At 41.1% G+C, this 27627-nt stretch overlaps 1 protein-coding gene across 1 annotated transcript in view; it reads left to right on the top strand.

Annotated features, from left to right (window-relative positions):
• LOC126471256 (ankyrin-3-like) overlaps positions 1-27627 on the top strand; it is a 636759-nt gene that overhangs the window by 333059 nt on the left and 276073 nt on the right. Inside the window, exons 6-8 of the mRNA XM_050099375.1 lie at positions 8796-8924; positions 14365-14562; positions 14651-14947. Of these exons, the coding sequence (XP_049955332.1) occupies positions 8796-8924; positions 14365-14562; positions 14651-14947 (624 nt within the window). The remainder of the gene's footprint in view (positions 1-8795; positions 8925-14364; positions 14563-14650; positions 14948-27627) is intronic.

The following is a 27627-nucleotide window of genomic DNA, read 5'->3' as shown; positions in this document are numbered from 1 at the left end:
ATCATACAGTCAGACAAAGGTTTCACCAGGGACCACAGTGACTATCTGGCAGAAGACCTCTGCATATTATATGACTCCTCCACATGTAAACTCTTCCAGATGATCTCAGGCCAGAAGTCTGACACAACCTCCAATCCGTGCTTAAGGCCTTAAGCCCTTCCTACAGCCTCTCCCCTGAATCCATTTCCCTCCACATCCCAATGACAGCCCACCCACCCACCTTCTATGTGCTTCCCAAAATCCAAAAACCCAACAATCCTAGACCCCCTGTTGTGGCTGGTTATTGTGCCTCCACTGAAAGAATTTTGGCCCTCATTGACCAACACCTCCAACGAATTGCTCGTAATCTAGCCTCCAACAAAGATACCAACCGCTTCCTTCACCAAGTCTCCACCATCTCCACCCCTTTATCTCCTGGATCCCTACTCATCACTGTTCATACCACCTCCCTATACACCAATTTCCCTCATGCCCATGTTCTTACTGCTATTGAACACTACCTTTTCCAATGTCCTTCAGACTCCAAATCTACTACCTCATTCCTCATACAACTCACTAACATTATCCTAACCCACAACTACCTCTCCTTTGAAGGGAAGGTGTGCAAACAAATCTGTGGCACAGCCATGGCACCCTCCTGTGCCAGTCTGCTGAAGAGGTCTTCAAGAGGAGGCCTTTCTAACAACCCAAGCGTCAGAGCTCTAGTCTGTTTCAGGTTCATTGACAATATATTCATGAATTGGATTCAGGGCCAAGACACCCCATATTCATTCCTTCACATCCTCAACAGCTTCCCTCCCATCTGCTCCACCTGGTCCTCCTCAACCCAGCATCTCACATTCCTAAATATTGACCTCCTCTTCTCTTATGGCTCCATTAACACTTTTATCCACATTAAACGCATCAACCACTGACTGTGCCTGTGTTTAAACAACTGTCATCCCTTTTACACCAAAAAATCCCTCCCATACTGCACAGCCAGCCAGGCATGATATATTTGCAGTGATAATAACTCCCTTGCTCATTATGTTGACAGTATCACCAAGGTCTTCACAGACAGGCACTGACCCCCAGACCTAGTTCATGACCAGATCTCCTGTACTAATTCTCCTCACATCCCCAATCCTCCCACTACCCCCAAGAGTCAGCCACAAAGGAGTGCCCACTTAATCACTCAGTACCAACCTGGAATGGAACAAACAACCACATCCTTCACCATGGCTTTCGTTACCTATCATAATTCCCTGAGATGAAGGACATCCTACCCAAGGTCCTTCCCATCCCTCCTTAAACAGTTTTCCATCAACCAACCAACCTCCACAACTTCCTAGTCCATCCCTATGCCACTCCCAATCCCAATCCCAAACCCATGCCACAAAGGTCATATCCCTGTGGAAGACCCAGGGGCAAGACCTGCCCAATCCACCCAGCCAGTTCGTCCTATTCCAGTCCTGTCATAAGTTTATACTACTCCATCAGGAGCCGGGCCACTTGTGAAAGCAGTCATGTCATTTACCAACTCTGCTGCAATCATTGCACAGCTTTTTCTATTGGTATGACTACCAACCAGCTGTCCACCAGGATGAACAGACACTGCCAAACTGTGGTCAAGAGGAAAACAGACCACTTTGTGGCACAACATGCAGCTGAACGTAAAATGCTTGATTTCAATTGCTGCTTCACTAGCCATCTGGCGTCTCTCCTCCACCATCAGCTTTTCTGAACTGCACAGATAGGAGTTATCCTTACAACACAGTCTCCACTCCCATAATTATCCTGGACTCAACCTACAAAACATACTGTCCCCACACCCTCTACCCAATGTTTCCACCCTCTCTGTCCTATCACCTCTCGTCCCCCACCCTCTTTGTTTACTGCCCTCTGCCCATGCACCAACCCATCTTTCTTCATGCCTCTCCTTTTTTGCTCCATTTTTGCCACCTCCCTGTCCCACAAAAACCTGATGCTGTGCCTGTTGGCATTCTCGTCCATGCATACTGCATCAGACAGCACTTCTCTCTCCCCCCACCCATACACTGCTATCCCTTCCTTTTCCCCACCCCCTCCAGATTGCTGCTTCCATTCCACATGATAGTTGTATTCTGCTCCAAGCTGCTGGAGTTGGCAATCATGTTTGTGTGAGGTGTGCTTGATTGTGTGAATGAATGGTGTGTGTCTCTCTTTCTTTTTCTGATGAAAGCTGTGGCTGAAATATTATATGTAAGTGTCTTTTAATTGTGTCTGTCTGCATCTTAACATGTCATCTTTACAGTAAGTAGCAATCTATCTTTCCCTACACTGTTGATTTTAACGATTACTACCCGTAAGACCACGAACTATATTCACAATGGATGCTTATTGTTATGGCACACAATACTTTTATATAGTTAACATTGGCAGCAACTGTAAACATTCCCGAGTGGCACAAAGTCAGGTGACTTCCACCGATTGCAGAGGGGCAAAGTAAAAGTGCACAATTAGTATGCAACACACCTGATGGTGGTGTATAGTAGAGAAACTCAAATTATAAACCGTAAAAACAGTTTTAAGGCAAGAGTAGCTTTTTTTACTAGTAAAACTTATTTCAGCTCTCCATATAGGTAATGTCAGCTGGACCATGATCACCAAAGCAACTATGCACCCACCACTTTTAAGTTTCTCCCTGAATAATTGACAACTAATATGTCAAATTCTTAAATAAACTTTGAAGCAGTAACCTATTGTACAGCTTTTGCTGTTCAGGAAATTAGAGGAATGTGACTTCATTTAAGAACCTCACATATATACACTCCTGGAAATGGAAAAAAGAACACATTGACACTGGTGTGTCAGACCCACCATACTTGCTCCGGACACTGCGAGAGGGCTGTACAAGCAATGATCACACGCACGGCACAGTGGACACACCAGGAAATGTGGTGTTGGCCGTCGAATGGCGCTAGCTGCGCAGCTTTTGTGCACCGCCGCCATCAGTGTCAGCCAGTTTGCCGTGGCATACGGAGCTCCATCACAGTCTTTAACACTGGTAGCATGCCGCGACAGCGTGGACGTGAGCCGTATGTGCAGTTGACGGACTTTGAGCGAGGGCGTATAGTGGGCATGCGGGAGGCCGGGTGGACGTACCGCCGAATTGCTCAACACGTGGGGCGTGAGGTCTCCACAGTACATCGATGTTGTCGCCAGTGGTCGGCGGAAGGTGCACGTGCCCGTCGACCTGGGACCGGACCGCAGCGACGCACAGATGCACGCCAAGACCGTAGGATCCTACGCAGTGCCGTAGGGGACCGCACCGCCACTTCCCAGCAAATTAGGGACACTGTTGCTCCTGGGGTATCGGCGAGGACTATTCGCAACCGTCTCCATGAAGCTGGGCTACGGTCCTGCACACCGATAGGCCGTCTTCCGCTCACGCCCCAACATCGTGCAGCCCGCCTCCAGTGGTGTCGCGACAGTCGTGAATGGAGGGACGAATGGAGACGTGTCGTCTTCAGCGATGAGAGTCGCTTCTGCCTTGGTGCCAATGATGGTCGTATGCGTGTTTGGCGCCGTGCAGGTGAGCGCCACAATCAGGACTGCATACGACCGAGGCACACAGGGCCAACACCCGGCATCATGGTGTGGGGAGCGATCTCCTACACTGGCCGTACACCACTGGTGATCATCGAGGGGACACTGAATAGTGCACGGTACATCCAAACCGTCATCGAACCCATCGTTCTACCATTCCTAGACCGGCAAGGGAACTTGCTGTTCCAACAGGACAATGCACGTCCGCATGTATCCCGTGCCACCCAACGTGCTCTAGAAGGTGTAAGTCAACTACCCTGGCCAGCAAGATCTCCGGATCTGTCCCCCATTGAGCATGTTTGGGACTGGATGAAGCGTCGTCTCACGCGGTCTGCACGTCCAGCACGAACGCTGGTCCAACTGAGGCGCCAGGTGGAAATGGCATGGCAAGCCGTTCCACAGGACTACATCCAGCATCTCTACGATCGTCTCCATGGGAGAATAGCAGCCTGCATTGCTGCGAAAGGTGGATATACACTGTACTAGTGCCGACATTGTGCATGCTCTGTTGCCTGTGTCTATGTGCCTGTGGTTCTGTCAGTGTGATCATGTGATGTATCTGACCCCAGGAATGTGTCAATAAAGTTTCCCCTTCCTGGGACAATGAATTCACGGTGTTCTTATTTCAATTTCCAGGAGTGTATGTACGTCTGTCACTTTCCTATATCATCTTACAATAATGCTATGGTGATTGACAGGTAGGAGACATATTTGTTGTCATTACTTTTGAAATGGACATGTGACTTATGTTTGCAGCTTGTATGTCATTAGAATGTTGTATGTTGGTATAGTGGTGCAGCAGGTAAGTTTTTACTACTGTGTTATGCAGTTTCTTACTGAATTCTTATTCTAAACTTTAGTATAAAAATTAAGTAATGCAGAACATGACTGCCAACAGCCTTGCCACAGTAGTAACACCGTTCCCATCAGATCACCAAAGTTAAGCACTGTCGGGCTGGGCTAGCTCTTGGATGGGTGACCATCCGGTCTGCCGAACGCTGTTGGCAAGCGGGGTACACTCAGCCCTTGTTAGGCAAACTGAGAAGCTACTTGATTGAGAAGCAGCGGCTCCAGTCTCGTAAACTGAGATATTGCCAGGAGAGCAATGTGCTGACCACATGCCCCACCATATCCGCATCCAGTGATGCCTGTGGGCTGAGGATGACATGGCGGCTGATCGATACCATTGGGACTTCGAAGGCCTGTTTGGACGGAGTTAGAACATACTGATATTACCTTATAAAAAAAACTCAATCACCCACAAAAGGCGTCTGAAAGCACACATATTTCAGTGGTATGCAGCTAGGGAGTCAACAAAAAGATAGTGCCACTAAATATTAGCTCTCTAATGCAGTAAAGAAATTATTTATTATAGTTATAGGTGTGATATGTTCCTGACTTTTTTTGTAAATATGTACTTGATTACTTACGCCCAGATCACATATATTATATAGGAGGAGTTGTTAGAGAGAAGAAATTTTAATCTGTGGTGAAGCATATTGTTGCTGTCAAAATTTCTTTGGTTTGATTAACAAAATACCACTATTTTTTCAACTATAAAATCTTGTTGAAAATAAATCAATCAATGAATGAGTACAGTGCAGGGCATCTGCTTGTTCCGCAATATCATAAACAGATTGGTCAAAACATTCAGGTGATTGGTCATGATACATCCTGTTAAGGAAGTTGTGTCCAAGACAGCTTGGAGTACAGTTGCTCAGTATTACACATATGTTCCCTTATCACACTGTCATAATTAGGGGAGACGTCAATCATCTTCCTCTCAGTTGAATAATTGTTGTTTTTTAAGTGGTGAAAATAACAAGGCACCCTGTGAAACAATACTAAATGCTGCCTCTGAAAGTTATTTGGAACATGTAGTTCAGAAGCCCAGTCATGATGGAAATATATTAGACTGCTAAAATCTAGGCTCAATGACTCACACAGCAGAATACCAGTTTTTATACAGTCTGAAGGTACATTACTTCACCAGCAAAAATATCCTAGTACAAGAATCTTCATTGAATGAAAAACATTGACAAATGTCATCCATGCAAAGTTATCACAACAGTATCATCATTATATAATTGTAAAGAGGTTAAACACATCCATATAAAGGTATATGCTCCATTTGCATAGGACAGGGGCATGTATCCCATTCACAACACCTCAACATAGTGGATCAAAGAATTAGTTATTGACACAGTATTCATGTAGCATGCTACATGGATTTGTTTATACAGGGTGTTTAAAAAATGACCGGTATATTTGAAACGGCAATAAAAACTAAACGAGCAGCGATAGAAATACACCCTTTGTTGCAATATACTTGGGACAACAGTACATTTTGAGGCAGAAAAACTTTCGAAATTACAGTAGTTACAATTTTCAACAACAGATGGCGCTGCGGTCTGGGAAACTCTATAGTACGATATTTTCCACATATCCACCACGTGTAGCAATAATATGGCGTAGTCTCTGAATGAAATTACCCGAAACCTTTGACAACGTGTCTGGCGGAATGGCTTCACATGCAGATGAGATGTACTGCTTCAGCTGTTCAATTGTTTCTGGATTCTGGTGGTACACCTGGTCTTTCAAGTGTCCCCACAGAAAGAAGTCACAGGGGTTCATGTCTGGTGAATAGGGAGGCCAATCCACGCCGCCTCCTGTATGTTTCGGATAGCCCAAAGCAATCACATGATCATCGAAATATTCATTCAGCAAATTAAAGATGTCGGCCGTGCGATGTGGCCGGGCACCGTCTTGCATAAACCACGAGGTGTTCGCAGTGTCATCTAAGGCAGTTTGTACTGCCACAAATTCACGAAGAATGTCCAGATAGCATGATGCAGTAATCGTTTCGGATCTGAAAAATGGGCCAATGATTCCTTCGGAAGAAATGGCGGCCCAGACCAGTACTTTTTGAGGATGCAGGGACGATGGGATTGCAACATGGGGCTTTTCGGTTCCCCATATGCGCCAGTTCTGTTTATTGACGAAGCCATCCAGGTAAAAATAAGCTTCGTCAGTAAATCAAATGCTGCCCACATGCATATCGCCGTCATCAGTCCTGTGCACTATATCGTTAGCAAATGTCTCTCGTGCAGCAATGGTAGCGGCGCTGAGGGGTTGCCGTGTTTGAATTTTGTATGGATAGATGTGTAAACTCTGGCGCATGAGACGATACGTGGACGTTGGCGTCATTTGGACCGCAGCTGCAACACGGCGAACGGAAACCCGAGGCCGCTGTGGGATCACCTGCTGCCCTAGCTGCGCGTTGCCCTCTGTGGTTGCCATACGCGGTCGCCCTACCTTTCCAGCACGTTCATCCATCACGTTCCCAGTCCGTTGAAATTTTTCAAACAGATCCTTTATTCTATCGCTTTTCGGTCCTTTGGTTACATTAAACCTCCGTTGAAAACTTCGTCTTGTTGCAACAACACTGTGTTCTAGGCGGTGGAATTCCAACACCAGAAAAATCCTCTGTTCTAAGGAATAAACCATGTTGTCTACAGCACACTTGCACGTTGTGAACAGCACACGCTTACAGCAGAAAGACGACGTACAGAATGGCGCACCCACAGACTGCGTTGTCTTCTATATCTTTCACATCACTTGCAGCGCCATCTGTTGTTGAAAATTGTAACTACTGTAATTTCGAAAGTTTGTCCGCCTGAAAATGTACTGTTGTCCCAAGCATATTGCAACAAACGGTGTATTTCTATCGCTGCTCGTTTAGTTTTTATTGCCGGTCATTTTTGAAACACCCTGTATGAACCATCATTTAGTCTTGAACATGACAAACAATATATTTGTACCTGGAGAATGGATGAAATTTTAAAAACTCCATTCACTGGTACATGAAAAACTGGTAATATTTTGCTAATGGAATGGTGACTTTAACAAGAATATTCACAACCAAAGATTGCAAATGTGCAAGCTTTATTGACAATTGAATTGGTTCTTTGATAACACAAAGATGTAAGAACAAAATTCTCTGTCATTATATTCTGTTGCTTTATCTACAATAATGCCATTTCCACAGATACACAATTATATTAAAATTAATGAATGTTTATGTCAAACCTGATGAAGGTCAAATCATTTGCATAATTATTTCTCTTATAAGTTAAGTGTAGTAGCAGTTAACAATTTTTAGAGCACGTTTATATACTGGGACATACATAATGTTCATGTGTGACATGCAGTTTATATCTCATCACATTTAACAGTCACTTAATGCTTACAGCAAAAGCTGTGTAACTGCATTGGTCTGCAGAAGGCTTTGTTGCAAGTTGTAGTTGAAACTAATGTGCATGAACAGTACAAGTGATGATAATTTTGTACCAGATGAAAACACAGTCCCTGGTATGATGGTGGGTTCTTTGGTTTACTCTGGGAGAAGACTGAGTGGATTCTATAACACATAAAATATTAGTTATTTATTACAATGTAGATAAGAATATTTACACAACTTTTTACAGTCAATTTCCACAGGAATGTCATGAATATTTACAACAGTCTCTGAACACTGAAATGTCACTAGATACAGACAAAATACAGGTGTCTCCACCAGAGTACATTTAACAATAATTGTTACTTTTAGTTCTACCTGTGACATTCATTACATTGCTGGCCTACTAGAAGATGATGCTGTCATCTTAGTCAATGATTGAAAACTGTGCAGAGTAGTCCTGTGCTTGGCTGTAAGTAGATAAGAGTATATGGCAGTGTAGCAAAAAATTTATGGTTATGGCTACACTGGTGTGTCTCATTACTTGATGCAGCTTACAGTGACTATCGTTTCTTGTGGTTGTGTTGAGAGGTACCAACCTTGCTTTGGAACCTCGCTCTTCAGATGATAGCACAGATAAAGTATCTGTCTCATCAATAAAGAGAAATAATGCCTATAATTATGTTAAAAAGATATAAGACCACACTGATAGTAGATGAGAAAATTTCAAAGTGCGCATGATATTGTAGTACTTTAGTTGCAAAAGTTGGAAACAGGGTGTTGAATAAGCACGTAAGACTCATAACTTATTTTAAATTGTGATACTTACATGCTTTAATGTTGTCCTAATGAAAAGTTTTTACCTGATCACATTGAGAAGAGAATGGAAATGCTTTTCTGTATTAATCTTGCTCCTGAGAAGCAATAAATTAAGCTTCCTCTACCCTTTATTGCATCCATTTAATTCCACAAAACCTTTCTTATTTTACAGAATGATCATAATCCAGATGTGACCTCAAAGAGTGGATTCACTCCTCTCCATATTGCAGCTCACTATGGAAATGAAAATATAGCAAATCTTCTTCTCAGTAGAGGTGCTGATGTTAATTACTCTGCTAAGGTTAGTATTTAATGAAAGTATTAGTTTGAAATTATGTATGACATGCTACACATTTCATTTCTATGAGTAAATACCTGTCTGCACAAGTAATTATTATTATTTCCTATGGTCTTACAAACACATGCTACAGCTGATAAAAACAGTGCAACTTCTTAGATGCTAAGTAATTTAAATTCTCATTGGTGGCTTGCCACACTGTTGTGGTCGTGAATTGTTATATCTGAGGCAGAGATACACTCCTGGAAATTGAAATAAGAACACCGTGAATTCATTGTCCCAGGAAGGGGAAACTTTATTGACACATTCCTGGGGTCAGATACATCACATGATCACACTGACAGAACCACAGGCACATAGACACAGGCAACAGAGCATGCACAATGTCGGCACTAGTACAGTGTATATCCACCTTTCGCAGCAATGCAGGCTGCTATTCTCCCAAGGAGACGATCGTAGAGATGCTGGATGTAGTCCTGTGGAACGGCTTGCCATGCCATTTCCACCTGGCGCCTCAGTTGGACCAGCGTTCGTGCTGGACGTGCAGACCGTGTGAGACGACGCTTCATCCAGTCCCAAACATGCTCAATGGGGGACAGATCCGGAGATCTTGCTGGCCAGGGTAGTTGACTTACACCTTCTAGAGCACGTTGGGTGGCACGGGATACATGCGGAAGTGCATTGCCCTGTTGGAACAGCAAGTTCCCTTGCCGGTCTAGGAATGGTAGAACGATGGGTTCGATGACGGTTTGGATGTACCGTGCACTATTCAGTGTCCCCTCGACGATCACCAGTGGTGTACGGCCAGTGTAGGAGATCGCTCCCCACACCATGATGCCGGGTGTTGGCCCTGTGTGCCTCGGTCGTATGCAGTCCTGATTGTGGCGCTCACTTGCACGGCGCCAAACACGCATACGACCATCATTGGCACCAAGGCAGAAGCGACTCTCATCGCTGAAGACGACACGTCTCCATTCGTCCCTCCATTTACGCCTGTCGCGACACCACTGGAGGCGGGCTGCACGATGTTGGGGCGTGAGCGGAAGACGGCCTAACGGTGTGCGGGACCGTAGCCCAGCTTCATGGAGACGGTTGCGAATGGTCCTCGCCGATACCCCAGGAGCAACAGTGTCCCTAATTTGCTGGGAAGTGGCGGTGCGGTCCCCTACGGCACTGCGTAGGATCCTACGGTCTTGGCGTGCATCCGTGCGTCGCTGCGGTCCGGTCCCAGGTCGACAGGCACGTGCACCTTCCGCCGACCACTGGCGACAACATCGATGTACTGTGGAGACCTCACGCCCCACGTGTTGAGCAATTCGGCGGTACGTCCACCCGGCCTCCCGCATGCCCACTATACGCCCTCGCTCAAAGTCCGTCAACTGCACATACGGTTCACGTCCACGCTGTCGCGGCATGCTACCAGTGTTAAAGACTGCGATGGAGCTCCGTATGCCACGGCAAACTGGCTGACACTGACGGCGGCGGTGCACAAATGCTGCGCAACTAGCGCCATTCGACGGCCAACACCGCGGTTCCTGGTGTGTCCGCTGTGCCGTGCGTGTGATCATTGCTTGTACAGCCCTCTCGCAGTGTCCGGAGCAAGTATGGTGGGTCTGACACACCGGTGTCAATGTGTTCTTTTTTCCATTTCCAGGAGTGTATATTAAATCCCTAGTAATAAAAAGCTGCTTCTGGCCTGTTAGGAGTATCAGATATTTACTGTTAGACATCATTTGACTGTAAGTGTGTCTGGAAGCTACAAAGCGCAGATGTTTAAAGTCTGCAGCATCTGACTTCCAGTTCAGGTTCTTCTAAATATAAACATCAAAGAATTTAGAGTACCCTGTTTTAGTTATTGATTTTCCGACATGTATTATTTCTGATACTGTTGTCTGGCCTGATTCAGAATTGAACTGTGTGTAATGTATCTTATCTGAGTTCAGTGGCAATCCATTTGCAGAGAACCTCTTGGATACAAAAAGAACAAGAGTTGATCCAATAGCAATACCTGCAGTATATTTCTACTGATTATTCACTATTCTGAAAATGCTGTTTTATTGTGCAGACTATGTGGGTTTCTGAATGTGACGTGCGTTCATATAGTTAGGAAGAAACCAGTCACTGACAAGATCTCGGATACCATACCACCTCAAGTGAGCATTTCACTTCTTTAGAAGAACTCTATAAACTACACAATCAGATGCACTTTACAAGTTACAGAAAATACCAGTTAGCAGCATTTTCTCACATAAATTCTGTATAATCAAATTCATGAATTGAAACATCGCACATTCTGTGGAGAAACCCATCTAAAATCCTAACTGGGACTAGGTACCTCATTTTGGTATAGATGTGCTACTGTTCTTGCATACATATACTTTTCTAGTAGCTTTGAGAAGGAGGTAAGCAGAAAGACTGGTTGGTAATTATAATATCTGTCTTACTACCTTTATTGAGAAGGCACCTGCATTATTAGTTGGGAATTTGTAGGACACCCCTTGACAGGTCAGGGGTGCAGTACACAAAGGAAGCAGGTACTTGGGTAGCAGAGTACTCATGGAATGCACATGAGGGCCTTTCAGGCTAGGCGGTAGTTTGAAGTACACTTATGAACACTCACCAGTTGATATGCAGCAAGGGAAGTCAGACCATGTTGAGAGTAAAGAACCTTTGACTGTCAAAATTTTCTCAGTAAATTGTCAAAGTATTCATAACAAAGTTCCTGAATTTACTGCCCTTCAGGAAAGTTCTTGCAAGCAAATTATTCTCGGGACCAAGAGCTGGCTGCAACCCAAAGTGGAAAGCTCCGAGACATTTAGTGAGTCGTGGTGGAATGTCGGAATGTATATAAAAAAGACAGATAAGAGACCATAGGAGGGGGAGTGTTCATTGCTGCTGACAAAAATATTGTGTCTATTGAGGTTGAAGCTTTGTAACAGTGGAGTGATCTGGTCAAGTACAACAGGTCTAAAAGAAACCAGGTTAATTGTTGGATGTTTTTACTGGCCAACCAATTTTGATATCACAGTTCTTGAGTCATTCAAAGAAAGTCTTTGGTCAGTAGGGCATAAATACCCAGATCACGAGATACTAGTTGGAGGCAACTAGTTATGAAAATAAATCCTTTGACAATGTAAAACACACACACACACACACACACACACACACACACACACACACACACACACACACACGCTCATTCACTCACTGTGTGCACCTCTAATGTGGGTGTGCAGGTGTTTGTGTGCATATGATAGTGTCAAAGGATTTCTTCCAAAAGCTAGCAAAGCTTTATTCTTTTTTTTGTGTGTGCCTGTTGATGACTCAATGCTTCTGGTGTTTGCCGAGTTGTGTCTTTTACTCCCAAATAAAAAAACATCTTAATTGTTTACCAAAAACTGTGATGCTTGTTGCTAGCTGGAGCCACAGCCTAGTCAGTAGTTCAACATCTGAAATTTCTTCCTTCCACACATATACTTATCTATTGTCAAAAATCTGTAAGTAATTTTCATCAATCAGTCAAAGTTATCTGTCCAGATGATTATTGATAATGATGACAGTAAAATGTGAGATGATAAACTGAAGATTAGATATTAAATTCTGTCTTTCAAAATTTTTTCACTGAATATCACAACACAGTTCCTACTTCTTATATTCAAACACATGAGAAGGAAATGGTGCATATAGAAATAAATGAGCATGAAGCTGAAAGACAAATGAAGAAGGCAACAGAGCCAGGCCAGTGGACCTGATGGGGTTTTCATTAAACTTAGTTCTCCCAGAAATGTGATAATTTACAAAATCATTAGTTGAGTACTCTTTGTCAGTCTGAGGTGCTTACCAAGTTATTTATAGAAAACATGCAAAATTTTGTGGACTGGCAAGACAGCCAATCCACAAGTACGGGAGGCCGAAGGGCACGCGTTTAAGCTCACGCAGGCTGGCGTGAGGTCTGGAACAGGTCAGGGATATGAGACTAGCAAAAATAGTACGTATATGTTGGAATACTTAACTTTAATCCATAATTGGTGAACATCGCTCTTGACGGTACATGTTTTACAGCATCGATAGTAACTGGTAATGGCGCCTTGCTAAGTCGTAGCAAATGACGTAGCTGAAGGCTATGCTAACTATCGTCTCGGCAAATGAGAGCGTAAATTGTCAGTGAACCATCGCTAGCAAAGTCTGCTGTACAACTGGGGTGAGAGCTAGGAAGTCTCTCTAGATCTGCCGTGTGGCGGTGCTCGGTCTGCACTCACTGATAGTGGCGACACGCGGGTCCGACGTATACTAACGGACCGCGGCCGATTTAAAGGCTACCACCTAGCAAGTGTGGTGTCTGGCGGTGACACCACACAAAATACAGTCACATGATTTATCTCAAGATTCTTTGGTCAACTTAGGAGTGTTGTAGAAAGGCTCATCAAATTTCAGTGGAAGACATTGCAAGAAAGGCACTTTGTTAGGCAAGAAACATGTAACTTTATCAAACTTTTGTGTTATGACTATGAAGGCAAAATTAGAGAAACAGACAGGGGTAATGAGAATGAGATTTTCACTCTGCAGCGGAGTGTGCGCTGATATGAAACTTCCTGGCAGATTAAAACTGTGTGTTGGACCGAGACTTGAACTCGAGACCTTTGCTTTCGTGAGCAAGTGCTCTACCAACTGAGCTACCCAAGCATGACTCACGACCTGTCCTCAGCTTTAATTCCACCAGTACTGCTGTTTGCCGAGTTGTGTCTAGAGTACTTGCCCACGAAAGGCAAAGGTCCCGAGTTCGAGTCTCGGTCCGGCACACAGTTTTAATCTGCCACGAAGTTTCAGACAGGGGTAATGACAATCTTCCCACTCACCACCTGTGAATGGCACAGAGGGTGAAATGATTCAGTGTGCTGTGTCTCTGTGCAACATTCCGAACTGTGGCTTGTGAAATACAGATATGAATGTAGATTTGTGATTTATCAGACTGATAAAAGTGTCATGTTGACAGTTATTTATTGAAAAAGGAAATTTGGTGTGTAACATGAAGCCAACATGTGGATAAGTTACTGGGAAAAGCTCATTTCAGTCTGTTATGTATTTAAAAGTTGTGTTAGTATATTGTCATTAAAAATGAAACTATGTTCAAATCAGAAAAGGAAGCTAAGTCACATATTAAAAAAATCCAGTATATGCTGTCAGGAAGCAAAAAGATGCCCACAAGCAAGAGGTACAAAATGCCAAAGTTTCGTCCCTGTGTCCCTGTAACAGAAGAGAGGTAGATATACTTAATGATAATACAAAAACCCACTGGGTTGATGGAGAGATGGTACGTCAGGATGATCAAGCATTTTTGTCACAATTTATTTGTTCATATCTCTGCTACCATTTTGTAAATTTGATGATTCAGGTACTCTGAAAATGTATATCTCATTTAACTAAATGCTAATAATATTCGCAGCACAACATAACACCACTTCATGTAGCGGCCAAATGGGGCAAGACCAATATGGTATCCTTACTTTTGGGGAAAGGTGCTAACATTGAATCAAAAACACGAGATGGACTGACACCACTGCACTGTGCTGCCCGTTCAGGCCATGAACAGGTAGTTGACATGATGCTAGAGCGAGGGGCACCAATAAGTTCAAAGACCAAGGTATGCTGTATATGGATACTTGACATTAAGGACAAAAATAACATATTTTTATAACGATAATACATTCTTCACATTACTAACTTTTCAGAATGGACTGGCACCTTTGCACATGGCATCACAAGGAGACCATGTTGATGCAGCAAGAATTCTCTTGTACCATCGTGCACCAGTTGATGAAGTGACTGTAGACTACCTTACTGCCCTGCATGTTGCAGCTCACTGTGGTCACGTGCGAGTAGCTAAGCTACTACTGGATCGCAAAGCTGACCCAAATGCCAGAGCACTCAATGGATTCACTCCTCTCCACATTGCTTGCAAGAAAAATCGCATAAAGGTGGTTGAGCTGCTCCTGAAACATGGTGCATCCATTGAAGCAACAACTGAGGTTTGTTACTAGATATATTAAATTGTTTTTGTATATACCATATTTACTGAAGTATAAGACAACCCTGAATATAAGACAACAACCCTTTTTTTAAGAAGGTTCATGAGAAAAAATTATGCTTTTACATATTCTTACTAGTCAAGATTACAAACTTCTATTGACCTAAGGTAGCTGCCTAAAAAGTTGCTTTTACACCTACATTAAATTTATGCCATTTATTGGACGTCTAAATTTTGATAATACAAGGAGAAATAAAAAAAAACAAAAAAATGTTTATGTTAATTTTTATTTTCACTGCCTCTTTTGTGTAGCCTGTCTGTGGTACCACTATATTTGATAATCATCATCATCCTAACAGGACAGCTGTGAAACTTATATCTTCGTTCTCACAAATATTTGGCTGTTTCTCGCAGATATGTTGCAATTTTCTTTTTCTATTTTAATTTTTTTAAATGTTTTTTAACACACAGCAGATTTCACATCTGTACTGACATGAGAATGTTACAATATTTTTTGTTACAAAAACATATTGTCTGCCTGGTACTTACTCAATGATTGTGTAGATTCCGCAGCTGATACACCCCCTATCTTGTCCATCTCACCTCATGGTAAACTTTGATAACATTTCTACACAAAACACGTAAGTACACCACTGGCCGCAGTCTAGACTTTTAGCATCTCCTGCAGAAATTTATACTGTTGTTGAGTACTTGGCCAATTGTAAAGTCAATTCGATTCCTGGTACAAACTGATTCAGGCAAATTGCAGTCAAACATGTTAGATGCCCATAAAAAGCCAAAGTATGCAGTACGGTTCCCATGGTTGGCAGCAAGACAAAATTTGTTTCTTGCTCGCCACTCCTCTCCCCACATTGGTTATAGTTCTCAGCTAAGCTCATGTCAGCTTTCTCTCACCAAACCTTCCATAGTGCTGTGCTTGAGCAGCAGTGAAACAAGGACAGCTGTATGTTCTAGGGTGCAGGTTACATTAAACAACAGCAACTAATACATAAATAAATGATCACAATCATGATTTATTCCAATTGTCGAACCTTCGCTCAGCCTGGAATCTGAAGCTGTCTGCTGGAACCACTCACTCCACAATGGGTCTTTCTGCTGTAATTTATTGTTGTGGTAACAGTTGCAATCAATTTAATGTGATTTGTTTCATTTGTTAGGCATTTAGTTCTGGATTAATTTTCTTTCTCGTTTCATCTGAATGTCACCATCTTGTTCTAAAGTGGATTAAACGCTGGTAATTTTTTTCTTGGGTATTCTGATACAGGAAGAGCTAGCAAATTTTCATTTGCAAGGCACTTTGTAAATTATTAGTTTCTCATAATCAAATAAAATACTGACTTCAATTCAGAATCATGTAATGGTTTTTGAAGTACAAGAACTTCACCTTTCATTGTTACCTTCACTTAAAAATCAGCATAAATGAATATATCTAGTATCCACACATGTACAAGAACTCCTATTGAAAAACTATTCAAATATGACAAACATTTATGAGTTGATAGCTTTAATGCTATTCATCCACATTGTGACATGGTGGATGATGTTTTTCCCCTTTTCTTATATGTGGCAAAGATCTTCGATACAGTGTGTCTTGAAACATTGAAAATTTCTACTCTCTTGGATATGGAAGCACCTACCATATGAGCATGAACAATTTGTCCACAGGCAATTTAATGATACTTTCTCCTGTATTTCACAAAATTGTCAATTTTTTAAATAGAGCATTAGATTGTTGTAGTGCCTAGTTCATAGTTCCTCATGTATCCATCCATTGCACTAGTGCTGCAAGTCAAATGTCATGTGATTGATTGAACAGGATTGATACTTTATTGAGTGCTTCTGTGTGTTGGGAAATTTCAAGCCTATTTGAATGAAGGTATTATTTGTTAAGCTCTACACATCGGAATTTTTCAAAATAAATGTGTATGAAACCCTAATAGCTTCATCTGTAAATCTGAGAGGACCACTATATTAATCTGTTAAATGGTGTAAAACCATTTACCTATTTTTTGAATGACAAATATGGGAAAAAAAGTCGTCTTATAATCGGGCAAATATGGTAAAGGCATAGAAATGATATAAAATCAATTTTGCTCTAAGTTTGCTCCTGTACCATTACCAGAAATCCTTTCTCTTTATCAAACTCCTTCTCCTCTCTTATTACAATTACCAGGAACTGATAATCAAAATTGTATTTCATTGCACAAACTGCTTAAATATTTCTCTCTCTCTCAGTAATTTTTATTGCTCTGGTGACTGTCTCATATTGAATTTATAAGAATAAACTCTAAAATTCAAATTATTTGTGGAGTTAAACCTTATTAATGGACCAAACATGATGATGCGGTGGGGGACTGGGGAAGAACTAAGATTGAGGAAATGTAGATAGATGAAAAAAAGTGAGAATTGGGTGGGAGAGAGGACAGGCTAAGAATGATGCTGTTATTTCATCATTTTATCCTGGTACTCATTCCCTGGGCTTGTTCATAATATAAATTGTTCATGCTATAAACAGCATGTTATCATTTCACATGTAGCATGATTCCTCATCCCTGTCCTCAACAAACATTGTATTTTGTAGCTTGTGTACCTGTTTGTCTCTGTATGTTATATATCATATTGGTACAGTGTGAGCTACATTGTATTAATATCCCCTCCTCTTTCTCCAATCCCTTTCTGTGTGTACGTTCCCAATGATATTTGGGAATTCGTGATAGTAAAAATAGTAACAGTGGTTGTAAGCAACTGTATGTGTGATGTAGGCTGAAGCAGAGGTTGTAAAGATGACTTTGAGGTGTCAAAGGCATGAAAAAATCCTAAGCTGTTTCCTTAAAGCTCAATTGCCATATTACTCGTGAAGACTATTTTCTGACCAAGAAAAACCAGAATTGTTAAATTTGTTTTATTCATCAAATCATACAATTTTCAAATAATTTGTTTTATTACACAGGGAGCATGTCAAGATTTAAAATGAACATTTCTTTAAATTAGAGGAATACAGAAGTTTTATGCTGTTTTCCACACATTACTGTGATACAGTGACCCAGTAATGTGTCACCTGCTGCATTCTCAGTCTGCAGCAAAATATACAGTTTTGTTATTCAAACTCTGTCTACATCATGTGTGAATTATTTGATAAAACTATAGCATTTTTCAACTAGAAAAGTAAGGATCAATCTTGTCAGTGAATCAACCTCAATGTTCCATATATTCTACCTTTTAGATTATCATAATTTTTCAATCCCATACATTCTGGTATCTGGGCATACAGTTTGAACATTGAATGAAAGGTTAAAATTTCCTCTGTGACAAATGCTATAATAAAGCTGGAAGTAGAAAGTTTCAGACTTACAGCAATTTTTGTGCAAGAAAAAGAAGAGCTCTTAAATGCACAGGGAAGAAATGGTTAATATTTTCAAATTTTTTAACAGTGAATGAAGGAACACCCTTCATTTGGCAACACACATGTTCTTAATAATTGTCTTCTGGTTATAGCTTTGCAAGGTTTGTTTGAATTCTTTGGAAGATGGACTCGTAACGTATAACTGACTCAAAGTAACTATGATGCACTGTAATACTGATGTCAGTGTTCTTGGACAAAATTTGCAGTGCAAATTTATTTTTTAAATAGGCTGTGTGAACCTTCTGATGTACATTTTAGTCAATATTTAGGCCTAAAAACTTCATTTGTTTAGCTTCTGTCATTTCCTGATCATTGCAAGCTGTTTTTATGTCACCCAGTTTCAATGACATAGTTTGAACTCATTAAGAAACCTAGGTAATGCTTTTAGTTCTGTCCATTTTGATGGAACCAGGATGCAAGCTTTCCCAAAGTATTTTCAACACTTTTTGTAAATTCATTTTCTTTCACAATTAATATTTCATCTGCAGATGAAATGTAATGAACGTAGACAGTAACTCATAGCTTATTTTCATAGAATATGAAGAGATGGATATCCAATTTCAGACTATGTGGGACCACCATAAATGAAAGTTTCATGGTGAATAAAAAAAAGATATAAAATTATTTGAGAAGAATTTATTGAAACTGTTAAAAATTGTAGTTTTCTGTCCTTGTGTTTTCACGTTTCAGCCAATTATGAATTGAAATTCTTAATTTTATTAATTACATATGTACAGAGGACACTGATAAATAGCAAAGTAACCTAACTCCAATTGATAATTGAAAGTATGAGGTAAGAGCCACAGATGAAGATACTATTTTGTTTAAAGTATGAAAATACAGTTTGTTGTATTAATTTATGTTCTGTTTGTCATCCTTCTTTCTCCTTTATGTGCTACAAGTTTTTATAGTAATGGTGAAATAGCCTATGATGGGTTCATTTGATATTCAGAAGTTGGTAATGATCATTGAAAAAGTTTTGAATTATATATCTTTCCTTGTAAGCATAATATACGGTGACAGAGTAATGAAAAAGCAGTTACACAAGACATGAAATATTTATCTTATGTGAACATTCCCCCCCATGAACCATGGACCTTGCCGTTGGTGGGGAGGCTTGCGTGCCTCAGCAATACAGATAGCCGTACCGTAGGTGCAACCACAACGGAGGGGTATCTGTTGAGAGGCCAGACAAACATGTGGTTCCTGAAGAGGGGCAGCAGCCTTTTCAGTAGTTGCAAGGGCAACAGTCTGGATGATTAACTGATCTGGCCTTGTAACAATAACCAAATCGGCCTTGCTGTGCTGGTACTGCGAACGGCTGAAAGCAAGGGGAAACTACAGCCATAATTTTTCCCGAGGGCATGTAGCTTTACTGTATGATTAAATGATGATGGCGTCCTCTTGGGTAAAATATTCCGGAGGTAAAATAGTCCCCCATTCGGATCTCTGGGCGGGGACTACTCAAGAGGATGTCGTTATCAGGAGAAAGAAAACTGGCGTTCTACGGATCGGAGCGTGGAATGTCAGATCCCTTAATCGGGCAGGTAGGTTAGAAAATTTAAAAAGGGAAATGGATAGGTTGAAGTTAGATATAGTGGGAATTAGTGAAGTTCGGTGGCAGGAGGAACAAGACTTCTGGTCAGGTGACTACAGGGTTATAAACACAAAATCAAATAGGGGTAATGCAGGAGTAGGTTTAATAATGAATAGGAAAATAGGAATGCGGGTTAGCTACTACAAACAGCATAGTGAATGCATTATTGTGGCCAAGATAGATACGAAGCCCACACGTACTGCAGTAGTACAAGTTTATATGCCAACTGGCTCTGCAGATGACGAAGAAATTGAAGAAATGTATGATGAAATAAAAGAAATTATTCAGATTGTGAAGGGAGACGAAAATTTAATAGTCATGGGTGACTGGAATTCGAGTGTAGGAAAAGGGAGAGAAGGAAACATAGTAGGTGAATATGGATTGGGGCTAAGAAATGAAAGAGGAAGCCGCCTGGTAGAATTTTGCACAGAGCACAACATAATCATAACTAACATTTGGTTTAAGAATCATGAAAGAAGGTTGTATACATGGAAGAACCCTGGAGATACTAAAAGGTATCAGATAGATTATATAATGGTAAGACAGAGATTTAGGAACCAGGTTTTAAATTGTAAGACATTTCCAGGGGCAGATGTGGACTCTGACCACAATCTGTAGATTAAAACTGAAGAAACTACAAAAAGGTGGGAATTTAAGGAGATGGGACCTGGATAAACTGAAAGAACCAGAGGTTGTACAGAGTTTCAGGGAGAGCATAAGGGAACAATTGACAGGAATGGGGGAAAGAAATACAGTAGATGAAGAATGGGTAGCTTTGAGGGATGAAGTAGCAAAGGCAGCAGAGGATCAAGTAGGTAAAAAGACGAGGGCTAGTAGAAATCCTTGGGTAACAGAAGAAATATTGAATTTAATTGATGAAAGGAGAAAATATAAAAATGCAGTAAATGAAGCAGGCAAAAAGGAATACAAATGTCTCAAAAATGAGATCGACAGGAAGTGCAAAATGGCTAAGCAGGGATGGCTAGAGGACAAATGTAAGGATGTAGAAGCCTATCTCACTAGGGGTAAGATAGATACTGCCTACAGGAAAATTAAAGAGACCTTTGGAGATAGGAGAATGACTTGTATGAATCTACATCTACATCTACATCTATACTCCGCGAGCCACCTTACGGTGTGTGGCGGAGGGTACTTATTGTACCACTATCTGATCCCCCCTTCCCTGTTCCATTCACGAATTGTGCGTGGGAAGAACGACTGCTTGTAAGTCTCCGTATTTGCTCTAATTTCTCGGATCTTTTCGTTGTGATCATTACGCGAGATATATGTGGGCGGTAGTAATATGTTGCCCATCTCTTCCCGGAATGTGCTCTCTCGTAATTTCGATAATAAACCTCTCCGTATTGCGTAACGCCTTTCTTGAAGTGTCCGCCACTGGAGCTTGTTCAGCATCTCCGTAACGCTCTCGCGCTGACTAAATGTCCCCATGACGAATCGCGCTGCTTTTCGCTGGATCATGTCTATCTCTTCTATTAATCCAACCTGGTAAGGGTCCCATACTGATGAGCAATACTCAAGAATCGGACGAACAAGCGTTTTGTAAGCTACTTCTTTCGTCGATGAGTCACATTTTCTTAGAATTCTTCCTATGAATCTCAACCTGGCGCCTGCTTTTCCCACTATTTGTTTTATGTGATCATTCCACTTCAGATCGCTCCGGATAGTAACTCCTAAGTATTTTACGGTCGTTACCGCTTCCAATGATTTACCACCTATGGCATAATCGTACTGGAATGGATTTCTGCCCCTATGTATGCGCATTATATTACATTTATCTACGTTTAGGGAAAGCTGCCAGCTGTCGCACCATGCTTTAATCCTCTGCAGGTCCTCCTGGAGTACGTACGAGTCTTCTGATGTTGCTACTTTCTTGTAGACAACCGTGTCATCTGCAAATAGCCTCACGGAGCTACCGATGTTGTCAACTAAGTCATTTATGTATATTGTAAACAATAAAGGTCCTATCACGCTTCCCTGCGGTACTCCCGAAATTACCTCTACATCTGCAGATTTTGAACCGTTAAGAATGACATGTTGTGTTCTTTCTTCTAGGAAATCCTGAATCCAATCACAAACCTGGTCCGATATTCCGTAAGCTCGTATTTTTTTCACTAAACGTAAGTGCGGAACCGTATCAAATGCCTTCCTGAAGTCCAGGAATACGGCATCAATCTGCTCGCCAGTGTCTACGGCACTGTGAATTTCTTGGGCAAATAGGGCGAGCTGAGTTTCACATGATCTCTGTTTGCGGAATCCATGTTGGTTATGATGAAGGAGATTTGTATTATCTAAGAACGTCATAATACGAGAACACAAAACATGTTCCATTATTCTACAACAGATTGACGTAAGCAAAATAGGCCTATAATTATTTGCATCTGATTTATGACCCTTCTTGAAAATGGGAACGACCTGCGCTTTCTTCCAGTCGCTAGGTACTTTACGTTCTTCCAGCGATCTACGATAAATTGCTGATAGAAAGGGGGCAAGTTCTTTAGCATAATCACTGTAGAATCTTAAGGGTATCTCGTCTGGTCCGGATGCTTTTCCGCTACTAAGTGATAGCAGTTGTTTTTCAATTCCGATATCGTTTATTTCAATATTTTCCATTTTGGCGTCCGTGCGACGGCTGAAGTCAGGGACCGTGTTACGATTTTCCGATTTTCCGCTCAGATGGAAACCCAGTTCTAAGCAAAGAAGGGAAAGCGGAAAGGTGGAAGGAGTATATAGAGGGTCTATACAAGGGCAATGTACTTGAGGACAATATTATGGAAATGGAAGAGCATGTAGATGAAGATGAAATGGGAGATATGATACTGTGTGAAGAGTTTGACAGAGCACTGAAAGACCTGAGTCGAAACAAGGCCCCCGGAATAGACAAGATTCCATTGGAACTACTGACGGCCTTGGGAGAGCCAGTCCTGACAAAACTCTACCATCTGATGAGCAAGATGTATGAAACAGGCGAAATACCCTCAGACTTCAAGAAGAATATAATAATTCCAATCCCAAAGAAAGCATGTGTTGACAGATGTGAAAATTACTGAACTATCAGTTTAATAAGTCACAGCTGCAAAATACTAACACGAATTCTTTACAGACGAATGGAAAAACTAGTAGAAGCCAACCTCGGGGAAGATCAGTTTGGATTCCGTAGAAACACTGGAACACATGAGGCAATACTGACCTTACGACTTATCTTAGAAGAAAGATTAAGGAAAGGCAAACCTACATTTCTAGCATTTGTAGACTTAGAGAAAGCTTTTGACAATGTTGACTGGAATACTCTCTTTCAAATTCTAAAGGTGGCAGGGGTAAAATACAGGGAGCGAAAGGCTATTTACAATTTGTACAGAAACCAGATGGCAGTTATAAGAGTCGAGGGACATGAAAGGGAAGCGGTGGTTGGGAAGGGAGTAAGACAGGGTTGTAGCCTCTCCCCGATGTTGTTCAATCTGTATATTGAGCAAGCAGTAAAGGAAACAAAAGAAAAATTCGGAGTAGGTATTAGAATTCATGGAGAAGAAATAAAAACTTTGAGGTTCGCCGATGACGTTGTAATTCTGTCAGAGACAGCAAAGGACTTGGAAGAGCAGTTGAATGGAATGGACAGTGTCTTGAAAGGAGGATATAAGATGAACATCAACAAAAGCAAAACAAGGATAATGGAATGTAGTCTAATTAAGTCGGGTGATGATGAGGGAATTAGATTAGGAAATGAGACACTTAAAGTTGTAAAGGAGTTTTGCTATTTGGGGAGCAAAATAACTGATGATGGTCGAAGTAGAGAGGATATAAAATGTAGGCTGGCAATGGCAAGGAAAGCGTTTCTGAAGAAGAGAAATTTGTTAACATCCAGTATTGATTTAAGTGTCAGGAAGTCATTTCTGAAAGTATTTGTATGGAGTGTAGCCATGTATGGAAGTGAAACATGGACGATAAATAGTTTGGACAAGAAGAGAATAGAAGCTTTCGAAATGTGGTGCTACAGAAGAATGCTGAAGATTAGATGGGTAGATCACATAACTAATGAGGAAGTATTGAATAGGATTGGGGAGAAGAGAAGTTTGTGGCACAACTTGACCAGAAGAAGGGATTGGTTGGTAGGACATGTTCTGAGGCATCAAGGGATCACCAATTTAGTATTGGAGGGCAGCGTGGAGGGTAAAAATCGTAGAGGGAGACCAAGAGATGAATACACTAAGCAGATTCAGAAGGATGTAGGTTGCAGTAGGTACTGGGAGATGAAAAATCTTGCACAGGATAGAGTAGCATGGAGAGCTGCATCAAACCAGTCTCAGGACTGAAGACCACAACAACAAAAACAATGTGAACATTACATTTTTCAGTAGTGTGTGTTGCACCCGTTTGAAACTTTCATTTATGAACATATTTCCGTTAGTTGTTGATAAAAAGCCTGTATAAAGAGAGATTTTTAAGATGCTGATTGTATTTTCTCTATATTGATTGACATGAACAGTTGACAAAAAAGGTTTGACAAACCTTCTACGTCCCTTGTCTTTAATGTTAAGATTAGGTAATGGGGGATTTGTGAGAACCACAATTTTACCACAGATGCTTGTGGTTGCAGACTTCCAGGGATTTTTAAGGATCACATATGTTTTTGCAAGTTCTTCATATGTACCTTGTATTGATATGAAGGTAAAGTACAGAGACTGAAGCAGCAAAGAAAAATCCACAAGCAGTAATGATCGGTTTTACATGATTAGTACTGGATCAGCGCATATTGTATTCAGTGAAGTTTTTTTTTTTCTTCCAGTGGGCGAATCATATTTCATATTCTGTGAATACTACAGAGGGTTCTAAGGATGTGGGAGAAAGCCAAGGATATCCATCTCCTTTAAATGCAATACAATACAATGACTTAACTGTCACTACTGTGCCAGTATTAATTATATTATATGCAGGGTGTCCATAATTAAAGTTCCAGTTTCAAAATACTGTAGAAAGAGAATACCTGTTCAGAATGATGTCAGACTTCAACAGCAAATTACTGAAGTGATAGGAAAAATCATGGGAAAAATATTAATGAAAATTTGATCAGTAGATAGTCTTTAAGTGTCAAAATGTCAAAATATGCATACCAACAGGTGCACAGCACATAGCTGTTCCTCAATTTGCATCCGAGATGCCCAGCATGACTGTCTCTGTGAAGGATCACATGCTGCTGGTAAAGCTCTTTTACAGGAATAGTGACTGTCCTCCAGCAGCCCCGCAGGATTTCATGACAGTCAAGTGTATGAAAGTGTCTGCTGAGGGTCTGGAGAAAATGATTAAAAAATTACAAACGACAGGTTCCTTTGAAGTGCAGTGTGGCAGAGGGAGCAAAGCAGATGATCTGACATCTATCAAAGATGTGATCACAACATTGCAGGACAGGGAATGACCTGAATGTTGGACATGCCTGTGAGCATAGTGCATGAAATCCTATGAAACATCCTTCCCTACTATCCATATAAAATCACCCATGTTCAGGAGTTGCTTCCTGATGACCTTCCAGCAAGACAAATGTTCACTCTGGAATTTCTTGCTCATATTGAAGTGGACAATGAATGACAATGTAACATTATGTGAACATTATGAACATCTCCAAGGATATGTCAATATCCAGAATTGCAAAATGTGGGCAATGGAAAATTCACACACACATCAACTGGTTCGACTTAATTATTTAAAGGTGACTATGTGGTGCTGGTCAATTGCATCATTTATCATAGGGCTGTATTTTTTTGAGAAGATGAGCCCTTTGGTTCTGTTACCTGTACCATCACTGATAAACTCTATGAGAGTCTTTTGTGCACTAGCCTCATTCCAACCCTTCAACAGTGTGGATGTGTGGGTAGGATCATTTTTATGCAAAAATGACACTCCTCTACACATTTCACAGCCAGTGAAGAGGCTGTTGCAGAGACATTTCAGAAATGCTAGAATTATCAGCCATCATTTGCCTACAGCCTGGCCATCCAGGTAACCTGATCTTGATAAGTGTGACTTCTGGCTGTGGAGTTATCTGAAATATGTTGTGTCCAGTGCTCCACATTTGAACATAGTTGAATTGAAGGCACTCATTGTGCAACACATTCTGAACATTACCCCTGAGACACTCTGATCTGTTGTGAAACATGCTGTTTCTCAAGTTCAACGTGTGCCAGGAAACTGTAGACAGCATAATGAGCATGTTTTGCACCACTCTCACAACATTTGGAAACCAATTCCATCTTGCTTTTTACGCTGTTTTCAGCCTCAGGACATTTACAAACTGATTTTTCCCATCCAATGTGGTATGATCTTTGTGTGGTGGATGGGCTTACCTGACTAACTGTTGACTGCCAAATCTGTGCAGTCATGCACACTGAACAGTACAGATGGTGAATGTGCAATTCAAACCATAGCCATCATATTGTGATTCATCTGTCATTTGTAGCTGACCCACTTACATTAATACACTTACAGTGTCATATATTGACTCATCCCCCCCCCCCCCCCCCCCCCATGACAGTTCTCCCTGTGTCAGTAACATACTGTTCAAATTCATTCTGAGAAGTGGTTCTCTTTCTACAGTGTTTTGAAACTTTAATTATGGACACCATGTACAATACGCTAATTTTAAGATTTCCTACAATAATATTCATCAGTGGATTAGAACATGTTGCCTGACAGAGTGCACTTCAGTTCTCTCTTAAACATCATTATATTTCCCACAAAATTTGCAATATTCTCTGACAGGAGACTCAATAGACATGCCCTTTTATGTCTCATTCCTATCTGTACAAATTTTAAGCCCTTGAAGTCTTTGTAGAGGTTGTTTTCAGCCTTAGTATATTATAACAACACGTTGCATTATGGTTTTAAGAGGGGAGTAATATTGATAATAAGAAAGGTATTAATGAATATATGTATTCTTGAACAGTTGCCAAGACACCAAGTTTAATTTTAATTTAATAAAGACATCTGTGAAGGAAGTTCTGAAAGTAACACTAGATATAATTCTTATAAAACATGCTCCTTTAAGCTGGATTCCCCAAAACTGATTCTGTAGTTGATCAGTGAATGGAATTTTGTGGAATAAACTGAGTTCTTTATTTTTAAAACACTTATAGCTGTGCTAATGGGTACTATAAATCTACCTGAACTAATGCACACTGTTAATTATCAGGTGCAGGTTAGGGAATTTATATTATGATCTATCTACTGTCTCAAAAACTAAACACTATCTAATCAGTGTAATTCATAGTTCATTGCATAGCTTCTGGTGTTTGAATTATGTGTACCACATCTTTTAAGAATAATAACAAAATAAAGGCCCGGGAAAAGAATAGGCCTCCGGTATGTTCTGCCAGTCGTAAAAGGCGACGAAAAGAACAAACCACTAATAGGGCTAACCCCCCTTTTAGTGTGATTAGTTGGTTCAGGACAGAACTAATGAAGCCTCGGACAAGCGCCGTCATGGTCGGGGACGACGCTTGAACCCTATGCCCGCCCACAATGGTAACGACACTGCTAGCCAACTGGAAAATGATTTAAATCCAAATAGAGGTGTTTTGAAGGATATGCTTCCTGCAACCACCCTAGAAGGAAAACAAAGACAGAGGATGAGATGGTCAGATGAAGTTAATCG

The sequence above is a fragment of the Schistocerca serialis genome, chromosome 3 (assembly GCF_023864345.2).
Source record: "Schistocerca serialis cubense isolate TAMUIC-IGC-003099 chromosome 3, iqSchSeri2.2, whole genome shotgun sequence".
NCBI classification, from domain to species: domain Eukaryota; kingdom Metazoa; phylum Arthropoda; class Insecta; order Orthoptera; family Acrididae; genus Schistocerca; species Schistocerca serialis.
This window is presented reverse-complemented; position numbering and strand designations above follow the sequence as displayed.